Below are 21,208 nucleotides of genomic sequence, written 5' to 3' on the forward strand. Positions count from 1 at the left end.
TACATTCTGATTTCATCTTCATTTCTACCTCCCTCCTTTCCCCTTACAACTCCCCTTCCCACCCTCCCCATACACTTGATTTCTGACATGATTTTAGTGGCCGCTGTCTAGGAAACAGCTAAAACTAGTGATTGGTGCATAAACTATCTGCACGCTTCTAAAAATTACAGGTTCCAGTTGATATCAGATGTAATTTTCTAATTCTTGTGGATTGTGAGATAGCAGCAGATAAAATGGTTAGTGGAAGGAGAAATGAGGAGGACAAGATGCTAATCAGAATGGTGTCATTTTTAAAGTCTATCACATGACCCGACAGTTACAGACATTTGGATGGACCATGACCCATGCTTTTAGGACTAGGAGAAATTTCTGATCTTGGAACAAACGATGGTGTTAAAATATTTCAGTCCTGCAGAAGACTTAAACTGGATAAAAACTATACTCCCCCAACACTTGGCCTGTAGAATTCGCTGCTGTAGGATGTTGAGGCTGCTTAGTAAGATTCAGAAACATAATTGGACATAGCTTCAATTATGAAAAAGTGTAGGTACATTAGCTAGGATAAAAATGTTATAAGGGGTATAAATCCTTAGGACATAAAATGATCACTGGCTGGGGTCAGAGGAACATTTTTCCCCATAGTATAATACTATATAAGTAAATACAACATTTGGAGGGGTGATGGGGGAGATTACCTTTTAAAGCATCCAGTGATGAGCACTGCCAGAGCTGGAATATCTTAACAGGTGGCGGGTTTTATCTATCCTTCTCTGGGAGGAAGTCCTCAAATTGTTAGCAAATTACCAAGATTGTTCACACATTCTCTCTTATATGCCAAAAATTCCTACCTAATATAGACTTAAAAATTGCCTCTTTCCTCACAGATCTGGAAAGCCTGGAAGAGAGACAGGCTCCATCAAACCGGATGGCATCTGTTCCCGCTGAAAATTCCAAGCCCCCCACAATGTTCAAACCTCAGGGCCATGAAGCCTCAGGTAGGATTTGTAAAGCAGGACTTCTCTGTAGTGAGTCTTATTCTTTTATGATATTCGGATGCTGGTCCAAGTTATACATAAATACTGGAATGGATAATGGAAGTCCATAATAAACTCTCTCTCTAATTCGAGCAGTGTCCCTATGGGTGTGCTACTGTAGGCGTACTTGCATCCCTAAGCTGCTGATTGGAGCATTTCGGTAGCAATATCCATTAGGCCCACACATGTGCTGTCTCTCCTTATGCCCTGCAATGAGGGTAGCCAGTGCATGTGGGCTAACCCCCTTCAGTTGCTTCTCAACTGCCCCAGCTAGAGACAGAGCTGTTAGCTGTCCATTAGTGACTATTATCTCATCCTTTTCTTTGTAGCCTAGAGCTTTATTTTTAGTAGTTGTTAGTCTAGTGTCTTTATTTTTTTACCTTTTCTTCTAATACGTATATATTTAGATAGTTTACTATTTTTTCATACCCACCCTTCTCACTGGCGGCTCTTCCCCCCACCAGGGTATGCTTGGTTATCCGGGTTTCGAGAAGTGCCTCTCGTGCAACGAGGCTATCACCATCGCAGACACACACTCACAGTACATTCGTTGGCTCAGAGAAGTACATGTCCCTCAAAATTGTGCTCTCTGCCACCATCTTAGACCTCGGTCTCGAAAGGACAGGGAGCTGAGACAGAAGATTATATTCATGGAGGTGGCTCTCAGACCTTCTCTGGACCCACGCCAAGAGTCTCCAGGCAGATCTAAGGGCTGTGGGGTGAAGAAATCAGCTGCCAACTGTTCTCATAAGTCAAAAAAGAGAGCAGGAAGTCCTCAGAGCGAGCCACGAGCTAGCTGCAAATGATTCCTAGCACGCTTGGTATCCTCAATACTGTCGGCTTTGAAATAGAATTGTAGAATATCAGGGTTGGAAGGGACCTCAGGAGGTCATCTAGTCCAACCCCTGCTCAAAGCAGGACTAATCCCCAAATAGGCCAAGCCCAGTATCTACAACTCAAGAAAACTGTTGGGGCAGGTAAGGTTGATGCGCCCACAAGCCCAATGAGCACGGGCACCAAGTCAATGGTACCTAAGAAGAAGGACAGGAGCAAACACTCCAAGGCACCCCCTGGTACGGTGATGCCCTGTCGGTACAGTGCTTCATCCAATCCTTGAACAGCCAGTTTGGACAATATCTCCATACCCCCTGCCACTGCTAGTGGCATCGAGCTGGTTGGCACCATCACAATTCCAGCACTCAAGAGACCTCCATGTAATGATGTGCCAGAGTCTCCTCTCCTCTCTTCGATACCAGGACCCTCCACACACAGCCTCTGTCCGGCACGGGAGTCTTCCCTGCTGCCTTGCCACGCACCCCTGCTTTCTAGTGCAGATTCGTATGGGGAACCAGAGGACGGAATATCATAGCGTATTTTCCAAGGTTCTTTCACTAGTGGCTGGCCATTTATGCACCAGGGATCATGGTCTACCCTTGCCTAGACGATTGCCTCCTCAGAGCTCAGCCTTTCCAAGAGGCTCACCGAGTCACCAAAGCTACAGTTCTCTTGTTTACAGAACTGGGCCTTCAGATCATTGCTCAGAAATCAACCCTCACTCTAGTGCAGCGCCTGGAGTTTATAGGGGTTGACCTCAACACACTGTGGACCAGAGCCCTCCTACCTCAGCACAGGTCTCTCTGACTACACTCAGAAAGGCCATTCAAAACAGCCTACAAATATTACCCAGACATTTCCTACTCTTAGGGCTTATGTCAGCGGGCACAGTGGTAATATCTCACACCAGACTTCATATGCGGTGCCTTTAGATGTGGTTCAGCTTGGTTTACAGACCAAACGGAGGCAGACTAGACAAACCCCTGTCACTACCCACCAGGATCAAAATCTCCCTAGACCGGTGGAAAGACCAAGCCAACATTTGCAAAGGGATCCCCTTTGTGCAAAACTCCATCATTGCTTCTTAACACCGATGCATCGCTCATAGGGTGGGGCACACATCTAAATGACCTTGTGACACAAGGAAAATGGTCACTCACTGAGATCTCTCTCCACATCAACTTCCTCAAGCTAAGTGGGGGGGTCAGGAATGCCTGTGTCTCCTTCCTCCTGCTGATCAAAGACAACATTGCCTGAATGTTCTACATAAATCGACGAGGGGAGTCAGGTCTCCCTCCCTCTATGAGGTAGCGATGAGACTGTGGAACTGGTGTATTTCCCACAACGTCACACTGTCAATGGCTTACCTCCCGGGTACATAGAACTCTATGGTGGACAGTCTGTCACAAATTCCCACATGACCACGAGTGGGAACTAGACTCACTAGTACTTCACGAGCTATTCAGGCATTGGGGGACATCAACCACAGATTTGTTCACCACTTACCTGAGCAAGAAATGTTCACGCAGCCCCTTCCAGAGCAGGGATAGGACAATACTCCCTAGGCAATACTCTCCTTCTCCCTTGAAACAGGGACCTCCTGTACATCTTACCTCTCTTTCCCTTACTATTGAAGGCCCTACTGAAAATAAAAAGAAAGGGAGCATGTCATTCTAATTGCTCCTATGTGGCCGAGACAAACCTGGTACCCTTACCTGTCAGAGCTTGCAACATGCCCACCAATCTCTCTCCCACTCACTCTGCATCTCCTCTTACATCATAAAGATCATACTCTACATCCCAACCTGGTAATTCTCCACCTCAAGGCATGGCTTCTTCTTGGTTCAAATACCTAGAGGGCACCTGTTTGATGGAAGTGCAAGAGGTATTATTACACAGCAGAAAATCCTCAACATAGCGTACTTAACTGCAAAAATGGTCCAGCTTTTGGATTTGGTGTACGTCCCAACAAATGTCTCTCCAACATCCACGACCTTTGCACACATCTTAGATTATGCACTGTCCATAAAAAGACTAGGGCTGTGTAGAAGCTCTCTTAGAGTCACTTAGTGGCTTTAATAGCCTTTCACCATCCAGTAGAGTGGGTACCCAGTTCTGTCATACGCGACCACCAAAAGGTTCCTCAAGGGTATAGTAAACCTCTTTCCACAAACTCAGCTTTCTACTTCCCATACGGGGCTTAAACCTGGTACTGGTACTGAAAGGACTGACCAGGCATCCCTTCAAACCCATGGCTATTTGTTTGCTTACTTACCTCTCAGTGAAAACAGCCTTCCTGATAGGAATTACTTTGGCCAGGAGAATAGGAGAAATAGCAGTTCTGATGGCACACCCCCCCATACCATATTGTTTTGGAACAAGGTTACGCTCAGACTACATCCAAAATTCATCCCTGAGGTAACCTCCCCATTCCACATGAACCAATTGATTCATCTTCCAGCCTTCTATCCTAAACCTCACTAAGACAACAGCGAGGCTATATTAGATACCTGAGATGTCAGAGGGGCCTTGCCATCCACCTGGACAGAATGAAGGCCTTCAGGAAGTCCCCCAGATTTTTCCCTCTGTTGTGGAAAGGTCCAAGGGCTTGGCAGTATCAGCCCAAAGGCTTTCCAAGTGGGTCTCAAACTATATCAGACAAGTTAGCAATATGACCCCTCCGGATACTGTTTGTACACACTCCATAAGGTCATCTCCTCATCTGTTGCTTTCTTCAATAATGTCCCTATATCAGAAATCTGTAGAGCAGTGTCATGGGCATCAGTCCATACCTTCGCAGAACATTATGCGATCACTGGGGACTCTGTCTCCAATGCCATTTTCAGCTCCACAGTACTGTCATCTGTAACTAACCTGACTCTGAAGTCTCAGGCCTCCATATGGGTACTGCATAGGAGTCACCTACAGTGAGGCGCTTATAGGAACACTACTTGAAGAAGAAGTTATACTCACCCTGTGCAGTGACGATGGTTGTTCGAGATGTGTCCCCCTGTGGGTGCTCCACAACCCATCCTCCTCTCCTCTGCTTCAGAGTACTTACCAATGACTCTGTGGTAGAGAAGGAACTAAAGAGAGTTAGCCCACATGGGCTGGCTAGCCTCATTGCAGGGCACAAGGAGAGAGAGTCATGTGCAGACCTGACAGACACTGCTACCAAAATTCTCCAATGTATCAATGGCTCTGCAGGAGGTTGGGGAAGGCAGGGAATGGAGGCAGCTAGCACATGTTCTGAAGTCTCAATCGTGTGACATTTTGTTGTCTATATTATTTTAGTGTCTGCTCAGCAGCCGAAAACTGTGCTGGAAGCTTTGCAGCAGAGGTTGGAGAAATACAGATCTGCAGCAGCACAGGCCAGAGCAAGTGGGGATGATCGTAAAGGCAGGATGCATGAAAGGATAGCCAAGGTAAAAAGGAAGCACAGCAAGTAGCTTGGCTTCTGGAGCTGGCCAGCAAAGCATTACAGTGTTTGAAATGTGTATATTGTCCTGCCAGCTGGAATTAGCTAAAATAGTTAAGCTGTTGCTCCTTCCTGCACGGCACCTCTATCTCAATGAAATGCTTTTTAAACCATTCACATACAACCCCGCTGAAATTCAGTGCTTCTTCAAGGCAGAACAGTGTGGGAGGATGGAGACCTTTTGTCCAAAGACACTTGTGCAAACCCCTACATGGATATGGTGGTTTACTCCTCCATGTAGAACCTTGGTCTTTAAATTCCCATCCAGAGAATTCCTGCCTTGTAAACTGCCTATAGAATGTAGTGCTGACATAACTGACTGGAGGCTGAGTGTCTAAGGAGGAGTGGATCTTTAAACATGATGTTTAGACTCCTCAGCCACCCCTTCTGGCTGCATAATAGACTTTAAATCCAGTGTAACCTTTTTGATGCTGTTTCTCATGTGCCACTGCACAAGGTGGTGGGGCTCCTATGAAGGTGAGAGCACCAGTTCCCTAAGTGGTGTTCATGGGATGGTGTCTAATGTATATCAAGCAATTTGTACTAGGCTCAATGGGACACAAGCAGTTAATGTGTGAACCTGTTGAAATTGAGGGATGTTAAGGTTTGGGTATTCAGACACTATTCTCCCATTTCTGTGGGCTTGAACACAGAGACATAGACATACAAGGGACCCCTTGTTGTGGGTACAATCATTAGTGCAGAATTGGAGGCTCACCACCAAAAAAAAAAAAAACCCTGGGCTGAAAAATTGTCTCTAATTATCCAGTCCTTGGAGTTCTGAGGCTTTTTGCGGACACTCTTCTGCAGAGAAATGTCTTTTGTTCTGTGTTTTGTTTATTGGTGGAGTATGAGGGAAAAGTTCATTGTCTAGGGCAGTTACTGTCATGACTGCCTGGCCAGTAATGGAATCTCTCTGGACCCCCTGTTCCATTACTGCACAGTCAAGCCTTCCTCAGCAGAGGAGTGTGGGCTGAAGGCAGAGCTGGGGGCAGAACTGGGGAAGGAGGAAGGAGCTGAGGCTAGAGTCGGACCTGACCTGGAGGCTGGGAGGGAATGAGGGCAGAACTTGGGATGGGGAAGGAGCTGGGGCTAGGAAGTGAAGCTGGCCAGGAGACAGAGAGGGCCATTCTGAATGAGGGTGGAGTGGGCCGTGGCTGGGGAAACAGGGCCACAGCTTGTGGGGTGGGGCCAGGGGCAGAGCTGGGTGGCACTCCTTCCCCGCCCCCCACATGGGGACTGACCTGGGCCCCCTATACACCTCTCTGAATGTTCACAGTGTGCCCCACAGTTTGGGGACCACTGGCCTAGGGAGTGAAGGGGCCACTAAGAAGAAAGATCAGTGAGACATTTATTTTGCTCACTGTCTGCATTTGCAGCTTCTGCAGCCCTTCAAGGCCCATGCCGGTCCTAGCAACAAGGGCAGCAAAGATTCATGTCTGTATAGAAAACCTGCAGTGCACAAAGGACTTGGAAAGCAGCATGTGACTTTATAGCAAAGTACCTTACATTCAGCATCAATGTTTCTCCTAGTTTGAGCATGAAATGACTAACTTAGCAATAGCCAAGTCCAGCCTATGCCTAACCACATCTCTGATTACAGCAATACCAAGATGCCATAAGAACCCATAAAGCAGGGAGAAAAGTGAATTTTGCTGAATTACCAGTTCCCCCTGGTAAGTGTATATATGAAATACCCTATCACCAACATTTCCCTTATTTGTTAGGACCCAGAGGGCTTCTGGCAGTATTGCTTCAGAAGCCCATTGAGCTCCTCCTCCTGTTTCACAGTGAGAAGACTGGCTTGGCTCTATGACAGCATTGAAAAATACACTGCAGAACTACTTATTACGCTTGTTAACTCTTTCACATGGTTGCATATTCTTGGCTAGTGACCTTGTCTGTAAGGAAGTGTGGACATTTGAACAGTGCTCCCTCCAGCTGGCCCTACTCAGACAAGTTGGAGAGCATGATTTAACAATAGGCAAGCGCTTGAGTGGTCACTCCCTGCCCCATCCGCTAGCCCAGTTTGAGGGAGGGGAAGCACTGGGAATATTTGCTCTTTGGTTTATTTGTAGGGGGTTGTGAAATCCCTGGAGAAGTTCTAGCAGGCATTTCCGGTTTTACAGTAGGCATAAGTCTATTTACACCTATTAAATATACCTTGCAACACCCTTGTGAGTAGGACCCTACCAAATTCACTGTCCGTTTTGGTCAATTTCATGGTCATGGGATTTTAAAAATAGTAAATTTAATGATTTCAGCTATTTAAACCTGAAATGTCATGGTGTTGTAATTGTCGGGGTCCTGACCCAAAAGAGTTGTGGAGGGTTCGTGAGGTTATTGTAGAGGGTGTTGCAGTGCTGCTACCCTTACTTCTGTGGTTCCTGTTTGTGGTGGTGCTGCCTTCAGAGCTGGGCAGTAGGAAAGCAGTGGCTGCTGGCCAGAAGCCCAGGTTCTGAAGGCAGAGCAGCTACCAGCAGCAGTGCAGAAGTAAGAATAGCATGGTATTGCCACCATTACATCTGCACTGCTGCCTGCTGAGCTGGGCCCTCAGTCAGCAGCTGCCACTGTCTGGCCATCCAGCTCTCAAGGCAGCAGCGCAGAAGTGAAGGTGACACCGTATGGTATTGCCGCATATGGTATTACTTCTATTCTGCTGCTGGCGGGGCACTGCCTTCAGAGCTTTTCACCTGGCCAACAGCTGCTGTTCTGCAGCCACCCAGCTCTGAAGGCAGTGCAGAAGTAAGGATGGCAGTACCATGACCCCCCTAAAATAACCTAGTGATCCCCCCTTCGACTCCCTTTTAGGTCAGGACCCCCAATTTGAGAAACGCTGGCCTCCCCCATGAAATCTGTATGTGCATGTCTAACAGTCCAATAATAGTGAAATATCATTGTTAGGAATGTGTAATACCACTGCTAAAGTGAGAATATCAGTTTTCAAATAGTGCATAGCGTTTGTCTCTGCCTTTTGTGATTCATGAGGCTTTGACTTCTAAAGTTATGTGGGAAAGACTTTCTGAGGGGTTGCTGTTGGATGATGATAAATACTTTCAGAACCGTGGCGCTTTTCCAAGCACTGATCCTGAAGGAATGATGACAGAGAGAAAGACTTACATCGCTGGAAAGGGCAAAAGGTACAGAATTCAGAATTTGTTTTATTTGGTTGTTTTGAACCATATCTCCTTCCTTCTCAGGATTCCCCCCCATTCCTGGTGTGACACCCACAGATGGCGACAGTACAGTAGCTGCCGTGCTGGAAAGCGCCAACCATCTGGCTAACATGGAGGAGAAAGAAGATGAAGAGGTGGACGTTTGAATTACTTACCAATATGTATAATTTTTTAAAAAAAAACTTCTTGTGGTGGAGAAGAAGCTATTGGAAATCCAGCTGGGTGAGGTACTGCAATAAAATACCTTTCTTCTGGAAGCCGGAAGAGTACAGCATTCTGGTCTCGCCGGGGGGGTGGACAGTAAGAATCAACTGGAAGTGTAAAGGTGGGGTGATCTTTTGATGAGGTGAGAATTGCAAAGAGTTCATCCTGCATGAAAGACCTTGGATTGTTTTAAAGGGATTTATAGGGCCATAATTTGGCTTGCCTTTTTTCCTTGTATCTGTTTCCCTGTATCTGTTTATATGTGGGTTTTGTCTTCGAAACAACTGCATCTGTGGTGACTATTCCTCCTGTACAGCTCTTTAGCACTCAAAAGTTGCCTCCTGGTGGCTCAGAATTTTATATGGGGTTTACATGCTGTCTAGCAGTCTACACCTACAGTAAGATTTTTGGGTTGGTTCTTTCCACTCAGATTGTTACTGACCAGTGTGTTTCATGTTTTCAAGTGGAGTGAAATGGTGAAAAATATCTTGACAATTTTCTGTTCCTGCCTTTCTTTGCCTCTCTTCTGAATTAGCAGCATGTTAAATCTGTTTCTTGTCTAAGCAAGCAGTCAAACCTGGCAGGACATCACTTTTAGACTGAGTTAGTGTCTGTCTGGGGTCTTTTGCTACTCCCAGTGTAACAGCAGAAGTCTGATGTAGTGGACTGTGCCATTAATGTTTTGAGTTGCCTGAGCCTTGTATTAGTTTTTATGCATTTAACATTTTATGCGTTCCTTTTGCCATGCTAGAGCGAACCTCTCACGCAGGCCCCAGTTGCCAAGAAGCCTGCTCAGCTGCCTGAGAAGCCAACACAAATTGTTAAGCCAATTATGGTGCCATCTGCTGTAGCCCAGGAAGAGCACTCTTCTGAGAGTGTGAAAAAAATTACGTCCCCTTCCACCCCTGTAACAGCACCAGACAAAGCTGTATCAAACGACCATCTCCCTTTAGCCGGTAAGGATGAAGAGATAGTCACTCCCGCCAATCCACATGCTGTTTCATTTGGACCAAACATTCTTAATGTTTTCTCAAAGTTTTAGGAAAAAATACTGCCTGTAGACATGAATGTGTGGCTCTGGTTCACTTCAGCAGGAGCACCACTCCATGTTGCGGGGGCAGATCCTCATCCGTTATGCAGTTTTGTTTCCAGGAGGCAAAGTGGGTGACTAGAAAGATGATGGGTTCGTTAATTCTGATACAATACATTTGTTGATTCATAATGCGTAGCTGAGGCATCTCTGCTGACTACGGAACTCAAAATGAATTCACACAAGCTTGTTGAGCTTGCTAGTCCAGACAGCTGACTGATGGATTGCAGTATCGTGTGTCATACAGTGGCTAATGCACAGTATTTCTCTATTTCTTTCCATCTGAGAATCTCAGAGTGGCTCACAATGGTAATGAATTAATCCTTATTACCTTCCTGTTAGGTCAGTAAATGCCTGCCTGTACAATATTCATTTTACTGTTGGGAAAACAGAGGCAAAGTGGATAAGTTTGACATACCGAGCTGCACAGTAAGCTTGTGGCTTACTGGGAATGGGATCCAGGCTTCTTGATTGCAAATGCTGAGCCTTTAATCATAAGCATAGTCTTCTTTTCTCATTCTACATTTGGAAAATTCTTCAAAGCAAAGCACATCTTTCACAGAACCCCTCTGGCCATTTGTGTAATGGAGAACTTTTTGGGAGTGAGGATGTGTTACTGAATGCTATAGCTACTAGCTCACACCATCCTCTCTTCTGAGTGAAATTCTGTGGTGTGTGTTGTGCAGGTCAGGCTATATTATCAGTATATATGGTCTCTCAAACCTTAAAATCTGTGAATCTGCATTAGATTTAGCTTCCCCATTTTTGCTGCTGTTGCTGCAATGTTAATGATCATTTCAGTGTATAAATGGAATGCTGCAGATGTAATTAGTCAGTTGTGGAATTGAGGCTCCTCTCCCTTTCATTCAAATATTAAGATAATACCTGGTCTCTCCAGCCTAGCTGATGGTTTTTGCGGAGCGCTTACCCACAAGTCTCTCTTCAGTGCTTTAATTGTTTTATGGTAAGAAAAAAAAGAAAAGAGTACCAGGAACCTGGGCAGATTCACCCTGCAGGAGGTGCCAGTATCTTGCTTTAGTAAAGCTAGATCAGGCTAACCAACATGTGCCCTGCACAAGCCAAATGTGGCCCTCAGAGTCATACAGTGCCACCCTCAGCTGCCCATACTTCACATATGTCAGAGATGATGTGATACCATGCCATGCTCATCTTGCTGTGTATATAAACTGGCTTTAGGCTCCCCTACCAAAGTGCCCTTCAGTGGAGCAAAGCTGGAACATCCCTGAGCTGGTATGTCTCTTCTCCTCTTGCAGGATGATGCATTTGGAAAAGGCAGCTTCATTTAAGGCCTGCAATGCAAAGGCACCCACTATGAAAGATAGAGGTGCAGAGGGATAGCAAGGTTTTGCTCAGTCCACTCTCAGCAGAGGCTGCGTGAAAATACCTTTTTCCTTCTTTAAACCCCACTGAGCACACTCTGTCCTGGCTGCTTTGGCTCAGTTAAAACCAGAGCAAGCAACATTGTCTGATTGGTTTGGATTTGGATGACTGGGCAAATTACACACAACAGTGATGCTGCCAGCTCCACTGTGAAGATGGGGCTAAATGTCAGTCAGTATATTCTTTCTGCTGTTAATAGTGCTTTCAGCCTGCTCTGTGTATTTGTATGGTGAGAAAACTGCCTCCTGCAAGTGTATAGCTTGTGTAATTGCATTTGGATGCTGCAGTAGATGAGCATAGTGTAAGACTCTAGGGAAACCGAGGTAGTCGACCCACTACACTACACTGCACCCTCTATGCCAAGAAAAGTGTGGAGAAAGTAGGATATGGTGCACAGATGATGTAAATCAATCCTTCCTGAGTCTTAAAACTGTACCAGCTGCTCAGGGATGGAGGTGACCCAAGAAGTAGTAACAGTGGGGTATTAAAAGGCAGGAAGAGGGATAAGCTATGATGGTTGTGGTCTCAGTGTGCCTTCCAATGAAGTAATTGCTCTTTTGTCATTGAGGTCAATGTGTTTGCTTTCTCTGGTAAACTGAGAGAGAAGAAAAGTATGTGTATAAAGAAAGTATACAACGTATTGCATGTGTATATACAGATAACACATCATTCAATTATGAGGGGTTTTTAGAAGAGAGAACATGGAACTGGGAAGTCAGCTCAAGTTTTAAATCCAGTTCTGCAGTCGACTTTCATGGGTCTTCAGTAGCCTTGCACGAGTCATTTAACCTCTTTCCCCTTCTGTAAAATGGGGACAATAATTTGTACCTACCTCACAGGTTTATTGTAGTGCTTTAAATAAAAGTTTGTTGATTTGTAAATTTCTTTAGGATTCCTTGATGGACCAATAGTCACACCATGGTTAGTTCACTTGTATATGGTTTGAGCGTTGGCCTGCTAAACCCAGGGTTGTAAGTTCAGTCCTTGAGGGGGCCACCTAGGGATCTGGGGCAAAATCAGTACTTGGTCCTGCTAGTGAAGACAAGGAGTGGACTCGATGACCTTTCAAGGTCCCTTCCAGTTCTAGGAGATAGGATATCTCCATTAATTTAAATTTAATTTTAGTACAAAAATAATACTAATTTCCATTTTTGTACTAGTATACAAGTGAACTAACCGTGGTGTGACTATTGCATATCAGACACACAGGCAAGTGTTTTCAGCTGGTACCTGGGCTTTGTTTCTTTCCACGGTATAAATCAAACAGAATGAACATGGTGCATTGACGTGGTTATGTCAGATAAGTGTTTTATATAGCTCTTCCTTTTCAGCAACTGAACAGCTAGAATTTCTGGAGAACAGGAAGAAGCAATACTTGAAAGCTGCGATCAAAGCAAAGCAGCAGAATGACCTTGAACAAGCCAAGCTGTATCTCAGGACAGCAAAGAACTTAGACCCAAAGATTGAGCTGGCAAAAAGCGGCAAATCTGTTGATATTTCCAAGGTTAGTAGAGAGTATAAACAAAATGTTCTGCTTTGCTCCTTGGGCATCTCAAATGTCCTGTTGCTTGCCTAAATCTAAGAACGCTTTAAAACTTAATGTTTCTCATGTGAATTCAGTGCTGGTGAAAGGTGCCAGATTGATGTTTTCCACATAGCTACAGAACAGGCAATGGCAGTGCAAGCTCCAGTCATAGTGCTGTTCCTCCTCCTCCTCCCCTATAGCCTAAAAGTGCCTTATCCTGACCTGGAGGAACCACCTCTGTGGGGGAGTGGGGAGTTTAGGCCCAGTGACCCATTTGCTCCTTGGCCTCAAAGAGGCCATTTTGAGACAAATAGCTGTAATCTTAACAGCTGAGCTGAGATCACCAGCTCGTATTCCATGGGCAGTCATCACTTGATGGCAACTAACAGATGGATTGGAACCAGTGACCTAGAGTGAGATATGCCATATCCTTTTACCGCTGTCCGCACCCACCTTCCCTGATATCCTCACACTTTTCCCATCCCCTCTTGCTGCTTTTGTTCTGCTTCTACATTCCTGCAAGGAGCTCTGATGCGCCATGTTGTGTGGTGTTGTGCAGCTACCATCACCCCCTACAGATGACGAGAGTGACTTTATCTTCATACACCATGAGGATGTCAGACTCTCTCAGAAGGCAGAAGAGGTGTACACTCAGCTCATAAAACTGCTCAAGGACCAGCATGAGGTAACTGCCTTTTCCATTCAGTGCATCATTATTAAGAACGCAGTGATGGAAGAAATGCTTTGTATGATTTTATAATGTTTCTTTCACTTTTGCTGCTGCTGTGATCATGATCCCATCATTGTTTCGGTAGGATTTTCAGCTCCTATTTAAAAATGTTGATTTTTATTTAAGCCGTTTGGCCAGCATTTTCAAATATGGTATTTATAGTTAGGCACCTAAATCAGTGGCCTGGTTTTCAGAGGTACTTCCATTTGAAGTCAGTGGGGGCCCTTGTGCTGTGCACTGCTGCAAATCAGGCCATTGGTTTAGGTGTCTTATTTTGGACACCCAAGTTTGAAAACATTAGTCTTAATCCTTAGGGCACAGCTAATCCTGGGGTGAATGCCATGTCTAAAACTACTAGAGGAAAAAGTGACAGTGGGCAGAGAAACTAAGTAAACACTGTATTTGGTTTTGTATTTTTTTTTATTTTTTTTAAATGGATGTGTGTGTGTGGAGTCACCTGTAGAGATTTGGACAAACTAGGAGGAGTTGTTTGAGTGATGTCCCTATGGGTGCTCCACTTGTAGGTGCGGCAGTGCCCCCTGTGGCTGGGATCAGAGAGATTCATCAGCAGTTCCCATCGGATTGCACGTACGCGAGCCTCCCCCCATTGCACTGTGCGTGGAAATAAATAAATAAATAAATAAATATATATATATATATATATATATAGCGCTGTGCAATCCGACCACGCTCAGTTCCCTCTTCACCGCTTCTGGTCTGGGATGGAATTTGCAGCAATGTAATACCTGAGCCCACTTATCCACTGACACTTTAAAAACTCTTGCACCCCAATCTGGGTCTGTGCTGGTTATGTGATATGTATGCATCTCTTCACCCTTGCAACCGATACCTGTAATCCCTCATAACTCAAGCCTGACCCCAGATGTACAATACCTTCCCTCTTAACTTATGTCTATTTAATTTTAAACATTAACTTCAATTAAAAAAATTAAATCTTTTTCTTTTTCTTTTTTTTTTCGATAGAGGAAAGGACAAGTTTTTTTTAATTATTATTTATTTTGTCTTTACCTTTACAGTTCTTTAATAGTTTGAGTTTCTGTTTTTCCCTGCTTCCTTCCCCTCCTGACTGGGAAGCCTTTCCCTCCACCCTTATGCCCAGATCCTCCGGGTTTAAGAGGCACATTTCTGCGGGGCCTCCTTCCCTGTAACAAATGGCCACATTCAGGGTATCCGCTCTCTGGGAGAGGGACACTGTGATGGATTGAACCCCCTGTCCAGGGTGCCACCTGATGATGTTTTGGGGTCCCACTGGTTCCACCTATTCCACCAGCCTGGGTTTCCTCACCCTGTCCGAGCTGTGCCAGGCCCTCAAGCCTTCTCTAGTACACACACAGGTAAGGCCACACCCAGCTGCAGACACAGATTGAAATCAGCTCTGTGTGCAAAGACTAAGCTTGGGGATTTACTCAGCACTCGTGTAAACCCAAAATAATATTGTATAGCGAGATCTGCACAGTGCAAACTCATAAAAATTGCCCCCTCCCTCAGTATGGAGAGAAATAATGCATAGCTTTTTGCTCCCCCAGATATGAATTGTACAAACTGGGATTTGTAATAAACAAAAAAAAATAAGTTTATTAACTACAAAAGGTAAATTTTAAGTGATAAAAGGGGTAGCAAATAGCAGCACAAAGCAGATTACTGAGCAAATAAAACAAAATACACAAATTAAGCTGAATACACTCAAGGTAACAAAATGTAATTTCGCACCCTAAATGTTGTTTTAGGCAGGTTGCAGAGTTTCTCTAGCTTGGAGTTCCTGTTATTTCTCTTGTCAGACTCAGCCCCTGCCTTTCCCTTCAGATGTTTTTAGCAATCTTCCTACTTGTATGGGGAGGCAATGGAGAAGAGTCCTGATTGCCCTACTCCCCAGCCTTAAATAGAATTTACGTAAGGCAGGAACACTTTGTTTCCAGTGGAAAAATACCAGCAGTGTCCAAGGTGGTATTCTGTACCAGGTGACATCATCAGATGACCCTGCAGTGTCAAAGCAACATCCCAGGAAGCTCCTCAGGAAGGTGGGAGATTAGTATCTTCAAAGTTCTATTGTCCATCTTAAATGGCTCATTCAGGCTGATTACCTGCTGTCTGGTGAGCATTCCCCCAAGTATACACACAGCTGTAATTGTTACATAGTCTGTACTCCTAACGTCAGATACAGAAATGATACATGCATACAGATTGGATAAACACATTTAGTGGATCATAACCTTTTCAGTGATACCTCACATGACCCATCTTGCATCAAATATATTTTAGTTTTGCCATATTCGTATTATAACTAGATTTCTCTGAAGAATGTGGGGTGTAACGTCACAGACATGTCCTGCAAAAGTGTTCCCACAATGTCCCCTTGGCCTGACACCCAGGACCAGAAGGGACCAGGACACTAGATTGAAACTCCTCCTTATGTAGAATTTGCTTTGGCTGGCACTGAACCCGGGCCCAGACTCTTCCCCAGAGCGGCCATCATGCTCTGCCAGATCATCTGCTTATCCTCACTCTCCCTGTCCCCTGAAGAGAATGTCATCCCTTGCTCATTTGAATGTCAAGAAACAGGTTTCCTCCTCACAGTCTTGAGGCACAGCCCACCAGAACGCTATCCCCAGCGAGGTCTGTTACCTCAGCCTCATCTGACAGGGGACATAGCTCCAGTGAGAAATGGTCAAAGAAATGGTCTAAATGGTCTTTACCAAGCAGACCTAAGGCCCTTGGCAGTATTTCCCAGCTCTGGGGGGACCAAACCAAGCCACCCTCGGGAGCCCCTGCACCAGTGCCATTTCTGGCACCAAGTAAGACCTCGGCACTAGCAAAATCGTTGGCACCGACCTAGTCAGCAGCACTGAGCAAACCAGCAGCACCGGCCTAGCCTCCAGCGCCATCTACAGGTGTCTCAGGGACATACACCTTCCTTCGGCGTTATGTCTTCCATCAGTACCGATGATGTATCTTCCCCTTCCACAAGACTTCAGATACCCAACGGACCTGTTGGTCTCTGACACTCTTGAGTCTCCTCTTATGCGGTGTGACCTCCCTCACTTTCACCTTCCTCTCCAGACTCTCACCGCTCCTCCCTCTCCACCAAGAATGGCACCTCCCTTCCCTAGTGATGAGGAAGAGGCGAGGGCTCTATTTCCTTGACTACATGGCAACTCGTAACTGCCTATCCTCACTATACACAATCTCCCACTGGTCCTCAATCCTGGCAGTGGCCACCATGGATGCAACCATATGCACCATGGATGCAACCACGCTCCCACCAAACTGTCCGTATAATGACCATTGGGCTGTGTACAGGGCACAGTTCGTGAACCCTACCAGGGAGTATGAACGGAGACCTACACCTCTCCCTTCTCCATCGGTCTTTCACCCTTAAGAGGTTGAGCTAGCTGGTACCAACTGAACAGGAAGAACAAAAGGAAAAACAGGAGGAGGAGGAAGCTCCACCAACCTTACGGTTTTCATCTTCACCTGATGACGCTATCATGCCCCCACCACCCACATCTGACAACGACTTGAGACACTTTCAGAAGTTATTCTGCAGGGTTGCAGAATCGTTACAGATCCTGCTGGAGGAAGTTAAAGACCAGCAGCATAAACTGCTGGATCTGCTTCATACATCCTCTTCTCCCAAGATTGCACTGCGATCAGTGAGGCTCTTCTCAACCCCCACAAAGGTTTTGTGGCAGACCCCAGCACCTATCCTCCAACCTACAAATGCAGCAACAGGAAATACTATGTTGCAGGGAAGGATTTGGAATTCTTATTTTCGCACCCCATCTCAAATTCTCTGGTGGTCAGTGTGGTGCAAGAGAGAGGCTATCAGTTCCAATCCCGTTCTAATAGTCCAGATAGAGATAGGAAACCTCAAGATCTATTTGGATGCAAGGCCTGTTCATCAGCCGCACTGCAATGAGGGGCACTGCTTTTAGTCACCTGCAAGTGGAGCGCCCATAGGTACATCACTCACAGAAGAACAGAAGGTTACTCACTCTGTGCAATAACTGAGGTTCTTTGAGATGTGTCCCCCTATGGGAGTTCCACTACCCACCCTCCTTCCCTCTGCTCCAGAGCCGAAAACATAAGCTCTGTGGCAGAGAAGGAAGTGGGGGCGATCAGACCGCACAGCACTATATATACGTCCTGCGCACGGTGCAAGAGGGGAAGATGCATATGTGCAGTCAGATAGGCACTACTGATGAAGATCTCTGATCGTGGGCGCAGGGGGCACTGCTGCATCTACAGGTGGAGTACCCATAGGGAGACACATCTTGAAGAAACTCAGTTACTGCACAACGTGAGTAATCTCTTCTCTTCCCCTTCCCTTTCCCTTCAGATTGAGGACCTGCATGTTACAGAGAAATCTTTCTTCAGAGATGTGTATCATGGGATAATCGTTGTTTATTTTTTTCTGTTAATAGAAATGTTTGCAGTATTCCAGGCAGTTCATGCATCTGGGAAACATAACTGAAACAAGCCGGTAAGTCAGCTGCCACCATCAGTATTTATCATGTCATGTGGTCACTTCTTCCCTGGGTCTACCCAGAGCAGGGACTGCCATGCTTTCCAGTACAAAAGGAGATTGGTGTTTGTGGGCTGTTGGTGACTGATTTACTTGTGGTGTGAGGTGGTGGAGCTGAGTGAATCAGTCTGTGTCTTCTACCCAGTGAAATACTGTGTGCTGTCCTTGGGTGGTCTCCACCACTGCTTTACAGGTTTGAAAAACTTGCACAAGGGTGTAAAAAGGACCTGGAGATTCTGCAACTTGCACAGGCCCAGGGGATGGATCCCCCCAGCCATCACTTTGAGGAGAGAACCTTTAAAATAATAAGGTACGAAAAATCAAAGGATGTCATTGGCAGACTGGTATGGGATACTAATTTTTAGTCCATCTACAGGGGATAGAGGGTTTTAACTCTCATCAGGGAAAACAAGAGGTAGGCACTCAGAACTGCTCCACATCCTAAGAAAAGACTTCTAAAATTTTAAGGATTCTTCGGATTTATTAAGTAGCTATTTCACAATTTCCATTTTAGCTCTCTTTATTGCAAAGATAAATCCAGCTGCATCTTCCACCAACTCTCCCTGCTTTAACCATTTTTTCCCCCTAGAACTGATGTCTTTGAGGATCCTGTCTTTCCCATCCTTCACAATGCTATGTGTAACCCATATCCAACACAGAACCAAAAAACTGATGTCTTTGCCTGTTTCCACTTTGCCTTCCCTCTCCTCTCCAATTCTTGGGTTGAGATTTATGTAGAAATAGGCTTTTCTCCAGGATTCTCATTCCCCTTCATGTTTGCCAAGTGTCATGTCTCTGAACTACAGCAGTGGAATCCTGGCCTTACAGTGGGTTAGGAAATGCCAGGCTACTGGACTGAACCTGTGTTTTGTATCTCCTCTTCCCTCCCCCTCTCCAGGATATTTTCTGAACTCAACAGTACGGAAATGCATCTTATCATTGTCAGGGGAATAAACCTGCCAGTTCCCCCAGGTAATGAACAGGAAACATACCCTGATCTCTAGCCTATCTCTTAGACCATAGGGAGATTAGTGGTGGGGAATGAAATTTCTTTGCCCTAGGGATAATACGGTGACTTTAGGGTGACCAGGTGTCTGATTTTTCGACTGGAACACCCAGTTGAAAAGGGACCTTGATAGCTCTGGTCAGCACCACCGATCGGGTTGTTAAAAGACCAGTCGGCGGTACTGCTGAGCTAAGGCAGGCTAGTCCATACCTCTGCTCTGAGCTGCACCCAGGAAGTGGCCAGCAAGTGCAGCTGCTAGGTGGAGGGTGGCAATGGGGCTCCATGTGCTGCCTCTGCCCCGAGTACCAGCTCTGCACTCCCATTCTCCGGGAACTGTGGGACAGTGGGAACTCCAGGGCGGTGCCTGCGGGTGAGAGCAGCGTGCAGAGCCGCCTGCACACCTCCACCTAGGAGATGGACCTGCTGGCCACTTCTGGGGCACAGCAAAGAGTCAGGATAGGCAGGAAGCCTACCTTAGCCCCCCCTGCTGTGCCGCTGATGGGGAGCCACCTGAGGTAACCCTTGTCTCAACATCCTGTCCTAGCCCTGCGTCCCTATGCCCAGAACCCCCTCCTGCACCCCAAGCCCCTCATCCCCAGCCCCACCCCAGAGCCCGCACCCCCAGACGATACCCTCCACCCCTGCAATCCAACTCCCTGCCCTAACCTGCAGCCCACTCCTGCACACCGAGCCCCTCATTTCTGACCCCACCCTGGCGCCCGCACCCCCGGTTAGAGCCCTCACCACCTTCCGCACCCCAACCTCCTGCCCCAGCCCAGTGAAAGTGAGCGAGGGTGGAAGAGAGCGAGCCACTGAGGGATGGGGAAGGTAGTGAGCGGGGAATGGAGCCTTAAAGAAGGAGTGGGGCTAGGATGTTTGGTTTTGTGCAATGAGAAAATTGACAACCCTAGCTGACTTAGAGCTTTTGAAAACTTTTTAATTTTAGTCCATATTAGCTCAGGCCCCCAAGTTTCAGTTCAGTTCCAAAAAACTGAAACAGAACTCAATTTAAACTGCAGAATTTCATCTGCTTTGAAGGCAGAACCCTAAAGTTGTCCCAGCTTTGCTCAGAACTGGACCCAAATTTCATGAGACTTCAGGTTTTGTTGTAAAATTTTTGCAAAGCTCTGAGATCGTTTGACTGCTTTTACTCTCTCGTCAGCCCACCAGCAGGAGATGTCAAGAGCATCCCAGCCTCACAGCAACACAAATTATTCTTAGGTCCCTTATTTATTATAGAGGTTTAATTGCTGTTTATGTATGCGCCCAGAACCAACTAGAGCATTAGCAGAATGTTTGCCTTTGATTGTCAGTGTTCCAGTGGATGGGGTTTTTAAAAGCCCTAAGTGATTTAGGTCCATGAGTCCTATTAAAAGTCAATTGGGTGCTTTTGAAAATCCTTGGGTTGACTGTTTGACTGTTGTCTTGCACAGGTGTGACACCAAATGATTTGGATGCATTTGTGAAATTTGAATTTCATTACCCTAACACGGTGAGTGTGTGTTCAGGCCGTTGCTGTTCCTCAATCCAAAACCCTGCATTACTTAGCAATGTTATCTTAATAGCTTATAGAGCCAGATTTAACTTAGAGGTGGTGTGGGCCTGTTACTTTCAGGAGTTGACAAGTTGTAAATGCTTGCTATGAATTGTAACTGAGTTGCAAGCCTAAAAGCAAACCTGTTAGTTTTTGTTTTTTAAATTAAAAATAAATAGTTCCAGCCACTTTAGATGCTTGTTTTAGAAATGGACAAAAAACTTTACCCTCATATAAATGCACGTGACTCCCACTGTGGTCAGTGGGAGATGCTCGGATCTCTGAGGACAGGATCTGGCCTATATAAGTAACCTTTTCTCAGATGATTTGTCTGTGTTTCTCATAATTGTTAGTAAAATTCACGGTATTTTTGACATTACATTGACTGGGGCCTTCTGAGACTTAGCTTTTCGGGTTCTCCCTCTCCCTAAAGATGTAAATGTTATTGGACCTTGAAAGTTCCCCCACACACATACCTTTGAATACTAACACCAAAATGATTTCGGATTTATTTTCTCCTCTTTCTTTGGAAAACCATTGGTGCCAGCCCCTCCTTTCCAATTATCTTGATGAGAATCCCTGGGAATAGAATCATAGAGATGCAGAGCTGAAAGGGCTCACAAGAGATCTCTAGTCCGTCCCCTACGCTGAAG

General features: G+C 45.7%; 1 protein-coding gene across 1 annotated transcript in view; it reads left to right on the forward strand.

Annotated features, from left to right (window-relative positions):
- CC2D1B (coiled-coil and C2 domain containing 1B) overlaps window positions 1-21,208 on the forward strand; it is a 66,755-nt gene that overhangs the window by 27,753 nt on the left and 17,794 nt on the right. Inside the window, exons 9-19 of the mRNA XM_050961663.1 lie at window positions 885-995; window positions 5,163-5,293; window positions 6,950-7,022; window positions 8,547-8,656; window positions 9,478-9,682; window positions 12,549-12,721; window positions 13,302-13,427; window positions 17,915-17,973; window positions 18,209-18,325; window positions 18,914-18,987; window positions 20,455-20,513. Of these exons, the coding sequence (XP_050817620.1) occupies window positions 885-995; window positions 5,163-5,293; window positions 6,950-7,022; window positions 8,547-8,656; window positions 9,478-9,682; window positions 12,549-12,721; window positions 13,302-13,427; window positions 17,915-17,973; window positions 18,209-18,325; window positions 18,914-18,987; window positions 20,455-20,513 (1,238 nt within the window). The remainder of the gene's footprint in view (window positions 1-884; window positions 996-5,162; window positions 5,294-6,949; window positions 7,023-8,546; window positions 8,657-9,477; window positions 9,683-12,548; window positions 12,722-13,301; window positions 13,428-17,914; window positions 17,974-18,208; window positions 18,326-18,913; window positions 18,988-20,454; window positions 20,514-21,208) is intronic.

This window comes from Gopherus flavomarginatus, chromosome 7 (assembly GCF_025201925.1).
Source record: "Gopherus flavomarginatus isolate rGopFla2 chromosome 7, rGopFla2.mat.asm, whole genome shotgun sequence".
Lineage (NCBI taxonomy): Eukaryota > Metazoa > Chordata > Testudines > Testudinidae > Gopherus > Gopherus flavomarginatus.